This window comes from Emys orbicularis, chromosome 16 (assembly GCF_028017835.1).
Source record: "Emys orbicularis isolate rEmyOrb1 chromosome 16, rEmyOrb1.hap1, whole genome shotgun sequence".
Taxonomy (NCBI): domain Eukaryota; kingdom Metazoa; phylum Chordata; order Testudines; family Emydidae; genus Emys; species Emys orbicularis.
In genome coordinates this window covers 27,503,529-27,515,139 of record NC_088698.1, presented here as the reverse complement: position 1 = coordinate 27,515,139, position 11,611 = coordinate 27,503,529, and the positions used below count along the sequence as shown (strand labels likewise).

Here is an 11,611-nt window from a genome sequence, read left to right as displayed (position 1 = left end):
CACAGCACGTCCCAAAAGGGCGGGAAACCAGCCAGTTGCTAGAGGGGCGGGGCCAACTGCGCCTCAGGAACCCGGATGATGCTCATCCTTCGCGGTCTGACAGTGACGGGTGAAGCGCGAGGCCTGACGGCTAAGGAACGCGCCCTCGTGTGTACCGACTTGGAATGATCCCTTCTAGCTGCCGTAGGCTGTAACCGCCCTTGGCTTCCGGAATCCGTGACGGCCCGCTGCTCCTTGGCCCTTTGCGGAGCGGAGCGGACCGGAAGGGAAGGAGGTGACGAGTGGACTGGAGCAGGATGGTGAGCCACCCCGGGGACTGTGGGCGGTGAGAGGGAGCTCCCGACCCGCACCCTACGCTGGAGAGGGCCCAGCTCCGGGGCCATGCTCCCCTTCCCACCCCCAGTGCGTTGTTGCCCCAGGGCCCCCGTCCCGCCCCCCTCCCCATCGCGCTCCTGGGCCAGAGGCGTCCCTGCTCCCCTGGGATCGGAGCTACATTAGCCACGGCGATACAGCAGAACCGTGCTAATCCTCCCGTCTCGTGACGCTCACCGAAAACGGACTCCTCGTCCCAAAGCTTTAATTGTAGGGACAGTTCTGTATCGGGGCCTTGCTGTTCTTCACACTTAACTTGACACAACATATAGACTAACCCGCTTACTGCGAAGTAACAGAATAACTAAAACTAAGCAACTGTTTATAAAACAGTCCCTGGCTTTTTATCTCTTGTTCACGTGCATCTTAATGCCAAGTTCAGAAATTCATATTGGGCCCCCAGGCATCTAGGCAAATTAGCAAGGTTCCTCTGTATTTCTTTTGAATGCTATTTTGTATTAACCATGTAATCTTCAACATTGTTTGCTTTAATAGTATTCATTTATATGAATAATCTTTTTTGGAAGTATATGTGACCAATTTATTGGAAGAATAGAAATCCATGAAATTGACATCAATGGAGATTCTTGTTTTTGGGGGGGAAATTCTGATCAGTCACTGTTTACTAAGTCAGTCTAATGTGAAATTCAAAAAGATTGGGGTAGAAGAAAAATATTCAAAAGAATAACTGGTTCACTGGAAAGTTTCAACAGGTGGTATGAATATTTTGTGAAGTGGCAACTTGAAAAAGTCTTCCAATATTGTTTCAGACAGTTTCAGGAAAGCTGATTTTTTAACACTTCCTTTCATAACATTAAAAAAAAATCATTATTTGGCTATTCATATGTCTATTTTTTTCTTTTCTGTTGCTTTCTTTTAACATTGTTCATGTTTCACCCTGTTTTTTCATTCCCCCTGTCTGCAATCAACTTCTTCATTCCAATAAGGCTGGGCACAGAGTAAGTTTACTCCTCTTGGCTCTTGCTAACACTGGTGGTAGATGATTTGTCAATGTTACTAAATGTTAAAATAGGTATGAATTATGGAATAGCTGCTAGCCAATCCATAGTGAAGACCGCAACTAAATTTCTGTTGAAAGCCAAATTCTTATGTGCTTTTTGTCATGATTGTTGTGTCTATCAGAGATAAATGTGATACAGTTAGTACAGCAGAAAATGCTGCTTGTTGTAGTCTAGCAAGTTATCTTGATAGGTGGAAACTTGAATCTGAACTAGGGGCTAAAATGGTTTCTCTCAATTCATCAACACATATTGGATTCAGCGAGGTTGAGTGTCTCTAACTGAGAGCATAATTTGGGGGAGGGCGTTACATATGTAACTAGCTAGTGTTGCATGTAAATCTTGTAAGACTTGATTAAAGACCCCACATATTGTTTTGTTGCCATCAAAATCAGTTATGCTACAAAATCAGCCATATTAGGAAATTGTTTTAAAACTGTTTCAGTTAACATGGTTATGCTATCAGTATGTAGAGGGTATAACATTGTTATAATGTAAATTTTAAAATTTTCTAACAATATGGGAGCTCAAGTATGTTAGCTCACTTTTTTAAAGTTTGTAGCACAGGAAGGCCAGAATTTAAGTTTCTCCCTCCCTTGCCCTATCGAATTTTTAATATAAACAAAGTGCTGGTGAAAAGCCTAACAGCCCTGAGGAATGAAGGCCTATCCAGTGAACAGGTACAACACTAACACTGGCACTAGCCCAGCAAACTTCACTGTCTTGCCACTGTGCTTCCTTTTTGAGCTGGAGGGACCATCTTTAGGAGTAATAAGACATCTGTCCACTGGGAACTAGTGGAAGGCCTTCTTATTTCTGAGACTACCAGAAGAAGTAAGTGCTTTATATCACTACTGACTTGGACTTGAACCGGTGGCTCACAGGTTAAAGATTCTGTATCACTTTACCAATTCTTTCAATTCCCCTCTCTTGCATAGTTTGGATACTTGGGCCTGGTCTACACTGGGGGGCGGGAATCGATCTAAGATCTGCAACTTCAGCTATGAGAACAGCGTAGCTGAAGTCGACGTATCTTAGATCGACTTAGATTGACTTACTTTGCGTCCTCGCGGCACAGGATCGACAGCCGCCGCTCCCCTGTTGACTCTGTTTCCGCCTCTCGCAGCGGCGGAGTTCCGGAGTCGACGGGGAGCGCGTTCGGGGATCGATTTATCGCGTCTAGGTGAGACGCGATAAATCGATTCCCGAGAGATCAATCACTACCCACCGATCCGGCGAGTAGTGTAGCCGTACCCTTACACTGAGCAGGCTTTCACAACACTGGTAAAAATGCCTGAGCCCTATCTGCACTTCTGTTAACATTGTTGAGTGCTGCTGCATGTTTGCTGGAATAAAATGCAAAGGACGAAATTTATAATCTAGACAAGGTTATGGTTAATTCATAGTGTAGCTACAAGTAGTGATATCTAACTTTTATATTTGTCTGGAGAGCAGCTTATATGTTTGTTTACAATGGACTTATCTACACTGGCAATTTACAGTGCTGCAATTTTCTTGCTCAGGGGTGTGAAAAACCACTCACCCAGCAAGTTTCAGTACTGTAAAGCGCCAGTGTAGACAGTGCACCAGCGCCGGGAACCATGCTCCCACCACTGGTAGCTATGCCCCTCACGGAGGTGGGTTTTTTTAGGGCCAGGAGAGCTCTCTCCCAGCGCTCTGCCGCGGCTACACAAGCCACGTTAAAGTGTTGCCAGTGTAGACTAGCCCAATGTTATTACATTTTGGGTATTACCATAAATCAACAACACTACACTTGGAAGAAAACAAGTAGTATATTGACTTATTTATCAGAATAATAGGAATGCTTGCTTTTTATCCGATGTTCATGTGGCCTGTAACAATTTTTTCTTTACAACCCTTTTCAGAGTTGTTGCATAATCAAATTAAGCTTGGCTTATTGATACTTTGTCTGCATTAATTTTGTTTCCTAAATAACAAGTTTAAAAAGTCTGTGACATTACATTGTAGGCTACCTTTGTAATCAATTATTCAAATTAAAGGTGTGATGATAGTACAGGTGATTTATTTAATAATGGTGACATCCTAGATTTGAGAGATAGACTAACAGATATTACTTGTTGGTTGATTGCATCACTTGTATTCTGTCAGCACTTACCATGCTTCATAGAGCATTTTCTTGAATAGTTTTATGTATTCATAGTTCTATTCTGGTCTGGTTCATGTTCAGCTTACAATGCTCTATTAAAATCAACTTTTTGACAAAGATGTACTTGATACAGTCTAATGGAAGCTAAGATGGTTTTATTATTTTGGCTTTTGACAAACTTTTTATTCAGTTTAAACACTGAGACACACTGCAAACTCATTTTAGGAAAACAAAATGATTAAATACTGAAGTAAAGGGAAACTTGAAATAATGAAAGGGAAGTAGCCATCACCTAGGCCTGGTCTAAACTTAAATTTTACCACTTAAGCTATGTCTGACAGGAATGTGTCTTTTTTACTAACAACCAATATAAGGTGGACTGTAGATGCAGTTACACCAGTATAACTGTGCTTGTACTGGTATAGGTTATGCCATTTCCCAAAACCAGCATAAATTATACAAGTACAAGGACTTTCATATTAAGTGCATCTATTGCTAGAGGGTTTTAATGCCATACCTATATTGGCAAAACCCTTGTAGTGTAGACAAGGCATCAGTCTGTACCACTCTCTTAGTGAGACATCACTCACTTTGAGACCCACATCCCAATCATAAGCTCAGTTTCAGTTCTTTTTTCAATAATTTTGCATCAGAAATGCAGAATTGTGAAATTGAAGATAACCAAGCTTGCAAATTTCTTGCTTCTTGATTTTTATTGGCTCCAGTTAGGTTCTGTAATTCTTCTCTCTTTTTCCTGTCCTTGACACCTGATAAGCTGGTATTAGTATTAGGAGACCTTCACATCCCACATCGATGCAACTACCTCCCAGCTAAGTTCAAAAAACTGCTGGTCCCAGGAAAGATCCAGCACATCCTCTGCACCGGAAACCTCTGCACCAAGGAGAGCTATGACTATCTCAAGACTTTGGCTGGGGATGTTCACATCGTAAGAGGAGACTTTGATGAGGTAATGACCTCTCTACAAAGACTTTTAAAAACAGTCTGACACTTGAGTTATTTATAACTCCCTTTACACCATTTAAGGAAATGGACAAAATTGAGACAGTTATAGTTACTTAATAAAGAACAGGGTAAAAAGCAAATAAGCAGTACTTTATAGTCCTAACCAGTAAAATGACTTAAGCCTACTTCTTACCCCATGCCCAAGAAGGACAAAGCTGACTCTTGAATTCATGTAGTTTGGTTTATTTAATTACATTTGATTAAGCATTGTAATAAAATAGTTGAACCTATTTGCCATCAAATAGCCGCTGTTGCCAAGATGTTGAAGTTCCTTGGTCAGATGCAGTTTTGTAATTCTAAATTAATTTTGAAACTGTAAATAAATTTATTATTGCAATATTTCTATAAGCTTTTCAGTCTTGGTGTCACCTTTAAGGCAACATAGTTGGCTTTGATGCAGTTGATTTCTGGCTGGGTGTGGTATTCCTGCTAGAAGTTTCTGCATTCTTCAGTGAAGAAAAACTTAAGTTGAAGAGGGTCTCTAGCTCATTCTCAGGAGTAGCAGGTTTTTGTGTGATATGAATACATAGCAAATAACTTAATTTCCTTTGAAGATGGAATCTGTTTCAGTATATGTAATCTGTATGTTGTATATTTGTTTAATTTTTAGAACCTGAATTATCCAGAACAGAAAGTTGTAACCGTTGGGCAGTTCAAAATTGGGCTGATCCATGGCCATCAAGTTATACCATGGGGAGATATGGCCAGCCTGGCACTGCTACAAAGGCAGTTTGATGTGGACATTTTAATTTCAGGGCATACCCACAAATTTGAGGCATTTGAGCATGAAAACAAGTTCTACATCAACCCCGGGTCAGCCACAGGAGCTTATAGTGCCTTGGAGAAGTGAGTTAAAATAAGTTGGACAGTTGTCTATTTACCTAGGTTTTTATATCACACCCATCATTGTTCATCAGCACTAATTTTACAGTAATAACTGTTCTAATACACCTGTTATCATGATACATGTTTATCTTCAAGCCGTATACATACTAACAGGCTTTATCCACACTAACATGATTTTTTTTTTTTGAAACTTCAGTATTGCATTTCTGTATCACTTCTCAAAGGTTTGGGTCTAGAAAAGAAAAGGTTGAAAACAGCTGCTCAGCATGTGTGTGTTTTTATTGTTGCTGCCTCTTTCCTGTGCACACAGACTAGAAAGTAATAACTAAAGCCTTCCTAATCTTTGTCAGGTTGAATAGATAGTTAACATCACTGCTGGGGAATTATCAGAGGAAACAGCTGCTGTGCCTGAGTTAATTTTTAGGGTTATTTGCTAGATAACCAAAACACATTGTGCTGTTGGTGTCAAAGATTTTCCTACAATACCTTCTAAATCCATTTGCTTAAGATGAGTTTGTTGAAATATCTAGTCTTGTTTTCCAACTTTTTGTTAGATCATGCTTATAAAATTCAAATTCCTTGGAGCAACTCATTAAGGAATCTAGCTTTGAGAAATACCTAATGTTGGAGTTTTATAATTACCTGATATTAACAATCAGTTTTTCTTTCCAGCAACATCATTCCTTCATTTGTGCTGATGGATATCCAAGCTTCCACAGTAGTGACCTATGTGTATCAACTAATTGGAGATGATGTGAAAGTAGAAAGAATTGAGTACAAAAAACCCTAAAATGAATCTTCTGGTGCTCTTTACCATCTCATTTCCTCTTGTTCTAGTCAAGTAACTGAGCATTCAAGAACCACAAACTGTCTGCAATATTTGATTGTTTGCAGTATTAAACACTTGCTAACTGCTTGTAGCCTATAGCAGTGTAACTAGTTTATAATACATAGCTTCCAAACAATGGCACATTCTTGCTTGTTTTCTATGTATGGTTCAGCTTGTAAAATATCCTGTTATGGTGCAAAATGCCTTAGGTGTACAATCAGTCTTGTTAAATAACTACCTTTCATGTTGTAATAAAACTTGTTTTTCAATCAGTCAGGTTTTATTTATATAAAATATATTTTGAATGATAAACCATTAAGGCAAAGTTACGTGTAACAGTTGAAATTCTTTTGAAATATACTGAATTATTCATAAGCTTGTGACAGTACTCTACTTTTGGTAATAGCATTTACAGAACCTGCACATTTAATGCAATTTAAAGTAATTTATCCATTTTTAGAAAAAAATTAGCTGAAGCCTCTTGACAGCAAAAGACTTGTCTAACCCGTGAAACTTAAACTGAATTAAAGTAGGGTGTGAATTTAGAGTGCAGTTGCTATTCTGAAATATGCCCTATGTGGTGGAATGAGTTTATTATTTGTAATTAGTTTAATCCACTTTGGAACTGGCACTTATTCCAGAATAAGTGGCCGCACAAAATTATTTTGGAATAGCTAAAATGAAGCATGTGTGAACAAACAGTAAGAAGTGAGCCATAACGTGTTTGTTTTAAACCATATTTAATATTTCTCACTCAGATTAGTGTCTAAGCCAAGAGCAAGAGTAAAATGATTTAATACTGTTCCTGAAATTACCAGGATAAAACTAATGTTAAGGTTCTGTTACTTAAAGTACAACTTCTCTATGAAATCAAACTAGTTCTAAAGCACTGCATGACCAGTTTTGGAGCATACACAAACTGTCTTCAATTACTTGTTCCAGTTTAACCAATGACCATCTGATTAGCTTTGCCTTACTTACTCCAGATTTAAAGGAAAAAGTAAATCAAGATAAAATGTTAAACTGAGGTTATATAGAAGTGGTCCCGTCTGTATACAAGAGTTTAGACAGTTTAGTTTCACTTGACTTGCTCATCTTTAGAAAGTTGAAGACCATAGTTCATTTTTGGTTTTGAAATACTAGGACTTGTGGATTTCCTATTCTCAGCTGAAACCACTCAACCCAAGCTCCACATAGTAGGGTAGCTTCTGTTGCTCATGCCTGCCATTTTGTACTAATTATCCCACTAAGAAAGGGAGCCATAGCAGCGTTTCTTGTAGAGTATTATTGATGTTTGTTTCATAAAGAACAGCAAGCATCTTTTTCTCTGCATTCTGAGAGTGGCTTGCTACACTAGAATAGCTAACTGTTTTTACAAGAAACTGCTTTTCCACGAAAGAGAGTGATTCTCCTTTCAAGTGCTGAGAGTATTTATTGTAGGTGTATCTTCTTATAACTCAAGGACAAAGCTTTTTCTAATTTCCTTCTCCTCACTCAGCTGGTATAACACTTATTCAACTTAGTCCCTTATCTGTTTTACTGTGTTATTCAGTCTGCATTAGCTGACAGCTGAAAAACAGAACTATTGCTAGATTAATTAAACGGCCATCTGGTTATTACTTTTGTTAGTATGATATTACTAGAATATATACATGGGTCTTAAAGATATAAGGGCACAGGTTGGTTGTATCTATTTTAAGTGTGCTCAGTTTATTGGCATGTTTCCACTCAGTTTTAGGAAGGTACTCAGTTTTCTTTGGAGGAATTCATCCATATACTTTTGTCTCAAAGAAAGAATAGTGTCACAATAAAACAATGGCAGTTAAATTGTTTGTTTATACACACAGTTGGTTTTAGAGAAATTATCTAAAATATTAATTTCACTGAAATCAGTACCAACTTACCCTATTCAAGTAGCATGTATAGAAAGTCTGGGGAGAATGTCTTAGTTAGTTAGTTTACATTACAAACATTAGTATTTTCTACGTTAAGTTCAAAATTTGAGCTTGTCTGTTTTATTTGTGTCCATCCTTGAATGAAAACCAAGTCTACAAAATATTTTACATAAGATACACTAACATTTACAATCTTGTTTAGAAATCCTTATCACACAGCTTACAAAGTGAATTTTATCTTAATAGGATTTGAGACTAGGAAAGGTTGTTTAAAAAACAAAGCAAAAAAGCCTGACATTGAGGAGAAATTAGAAAGCCACAGCAATGACTTCATATAACTCTTGAAAGGAAGTGAAGTTTAAAATTCTCACTTAATTATTTCCAGTATTGAAGTGCTGAGATTAAACCAAGTTGTCTGGGAGGGGGAAGTGGAAGAGAAGAAAGCGGTCATACAATGTAAGGGAAGCCTTTAACTCCTTCACATGGGACAGCACACTTAAACTAATGTGAATGTCTGTTAGCCAGGAGCAATTAAAAAAAAAAAAGTGAATGGTAACTTTTGTTGAAAGGGTACTTAGGAGGTTTCAGCTTAGTTCCCCTTTAAACACAATGCATGTGACCAATACAGTTTGAAACAATCTTGCCCCTGGAAGAGAAGGGATATAGATCAAGTTACATGCTCCTCGGGATAGCTGTTTCCAGTAAGAAAATGCAGAAGTCTACTCTGGTCCACTCAGAAACATCTGGAGGGGAAGAAAAGAGGAACACACAAGAGCTTAGTAACTTTTTATAGGAATAGAAGTATTACAAATGGATAAGTTTATAGGAAAATGGGATAGGAGCATTGAAATAGGCATAAAGTTCCCTTTTTATATAAGAAATATTGCATAGATTTTATTTGCATATTTGAAACTTAGAATTCTACCATGAAATGATACTAAAATAGAAAAATAACTAATATATGAGAGTCTTTAACTGGTCTAAGAGCATCTTGTTCTTTAGTCTGAATGAATGTCTTAGGTTTCAGTATTTTCTCTTTAAACCAAGATAAGTCGGATAACTAAAGCCTTTTACCTTCAAAATATCACAAGATGATCTATCTGCCAGAATGGGATTTCCACATCGTTTCTGATATTCTACTATTAGGGCTGCTGCATCATCCATGCTGTAAAGGACAAAATAAAGTTTGTTTCACAGCTGACAAAACTAATCTCCCTCAATTCCCATAATACTCCACAATGCGGAGAATTTAGACAACGTGCATTTAACTATAAAACAATGCATATAAACAAAGTTTTTGTGATTTCTCTTCTTCTTTTCCAATTCCCTAAAGCACGGGTGGCCAGCCTGAGAAGGAGCCAGTATTTACCACTGTACATTGCCAAAGAGCTACAGTAATGTCACCAGCCCCCCCCCCCCAAATCAGCTCCCCACCAGCAGCCCCGCCAATCAGCGCCTCCCCCTTCCTCCTGATCAGCTGTTTTGTGGTGTGCAGGAGGCTCGGGGAGGGGTGGTGATGGGAGGGAAGAACAGGCTCAGAGGAAGGGGTGGGGGCAGGGACTGTGGCAGAGCCAGGGGTTGAGCAGTGAGCACCCCCTGGCACATTGGAAAGTTGGCGCCTGTAGCTCCAGCCCCAGAGTCGGCGCCTATACAAGGAGCTGCATGTGGCTCCGGAGCCACAGGTTGGCCACCCCTGCCCTGAAGGCCTAACAGGAGTTTTGACTATTTTTCTCTACCCCTTTTCAGTAGATAATCCTGGAAGGGAAAAAGGTCTCCCTAAAACCTAGTTATTTATGAAAAGCCAACACCTGCTATACCCTATAGCAGGAGTTTAGACTTACAGTGGATTTCTATCCATGTGTAAGGCTAAGTTTTAGTCAGGGGTATTTTTAGTAAAAGTCATGGACAAGTCACAGGCAGAAAACAAAAATTCACAACCCGTGATCGGTCCATGACTTGTACTATATAGCCCTAACTGAAACTTGGGCCCTGAGGTGGTAGCCTGGGATGGTGGTCTGGGACCCCTGCTGGTGCTGGGGGAGAGAGGAAGATTGGTGGGGCTGGCAAGCTCCCTACCTGGCTCCACACAGCTCCCTGGAAGCAGCCAGCATGTCTCTGCAGCTCCTAGGGGGAGGGAAGGCCATGTGTGTGTGTGGGGGGGGCTTGATGCCCTGCCCCTTGCCACGAGCGCCAGCTCCGCAGCTCACATTGACTGCTGGGATGGTGGCTGTAGGCAGGGGCAGGGTGCATAGCCCCCTGGCCCCTCCACCTAGGAGCTGCAGGGACATGCCTGCCGCTTCCAGGAAGCCCCCCTGAGGTAAGTGCTGCCCCACACCATAACCCTCTGCCCCAGCCCTGAGCTCCCTCCCACACCTAAACTGCTGCTGAGAGAGAGGGTCCACGGTGGCCTGAGACTGGCCCAGCAGCGGCTGGTGCGGCTGGCCCTGGGGCTGCCTGAGCTGCTTGGGCAGCCCCGGAGCCAACCGCCATGGAGGTCACAGAAAGTCACGGAATCTATGACAGACACGCAGCCTCACCCATTTGTGATCACAAAACACTGTGGCACGTATAGTTGCTCATCTGGGAGAGTAAATATTTGTTTACCGCTGCTAATTTCCATAAAAAAACCCTAGAGAGCCAGTCCCATGTGACCAGTCAGCTCAATAGGCTGTTTCATAGTCTGCAGTTTGAAAACTGCTGTTCTGTGGAACTTTCAGTAAGCTTACTCTTTTCATCTCAATAGAACACATGTCCAAGTCTTATTGAGTCAAGGAGCAAAATGCCAACTCCTGAAGTTTGGTACAAATAACTTTACCAAATAAGTGATCCATTACTTTCAGACAATGCCCCCAGCACTGTAAGTAGAGTGCCAGGGAGCATGGAGGATTTCTTAGTCACCTTAAAGAAAAAACATTTAATTGTCAGTGCTTGTAAAACTCTTGGATACGGTGTGCTGGTAAGTCACTAGAGTCCTAGTAAACAAAAAAGTTACAGTAAATACTGTAAGATTCTAACTTCCATAGGAGTTTTTTCTAATTTTATCTACAGTGCACCACCATACTACACCTTGTTAACCTACCAGCTCTTGTTGACAAGGTAATCCACTAATTCTTTCACTCTGTGAGTGTTCATCACCTGTAGCTTCAATAATGGGAAGTATTTTGTTTTCAAAAATCTTTCATATTGTTTCTCGTTTATGATGTTGTCCAGAATTAAACACCTAATCTGAAAGTGGCAGAAGAGTTATTTAAATATTTTAGATACAATTAAATTAAATTTTCCTATACTGAGCTCTTATTTGTTTGTTAAGGGTCTATCTTACTAGCTTTTTTCCACTTAATGTTTTTACAGCACTTTGAAAATATAAGCTCTCTTATAAAGAAGGTAGGATGATTTGAGGATTAAATATTCTTGTCTCTCAGATAGGGAAATTAAGTAAACTCACCCACAGTGAGTCAGACAGAGCCAGAAAAACAGTATAGAGCTGTTCTTAGCAGTT

General features: G+C 40.0%; 2 protein-coding genes across 2 annotated transcripts in view; one reads left to right on the top strand and one right to left on the bottom strand.

Annotated features, from left to right (window-relative positions):
- Positions 1-138: 138 nt before the first annotated feature.
- Positions 139-6,543, top strand: VPS29 (VPS29 retromer complex component). Its single transcript, XM_065417647.1, has 4 exons — positions 139-299; positions 4,295-4,486; positions 5,153-5,388; positions 6,061-6,543. The coding sequence occupies exons 1-4, from the start codon at positions 297-299 to the stop codon at positions 6,176-6,178; spliced, it is 549 nt and encodes a 182-aa protein (XP_065273719.1). The 5' UTR covers positions 139-296; the 3' UTR covers positions 6,179-6,543.
- Positions 6,544-9,135: 2,592 nt separating this feature from the next.
- The window catches only part of KNTC1 (kinetochore associated 1), a 72,134-nt gene continuing 69,658 nt past the window's right edge, over positions 9,136-11,611 (bottom strand). The window contains exons 61-62 of the mRNA XM_065417797.1: positions 11,192-11,337; positions 9,136-9,277 (exon numbers count right to left, since the gene is read on the bottom strand). Of these exons, the coding sequence (XP_065273869.1) occupies positions 9,136-9,277; positions 11,192-11,337 (288 nt within the window). The remainder of the gene's footprint in view (positions 9,278-11,191; positions 11,338-11,611) is intronic.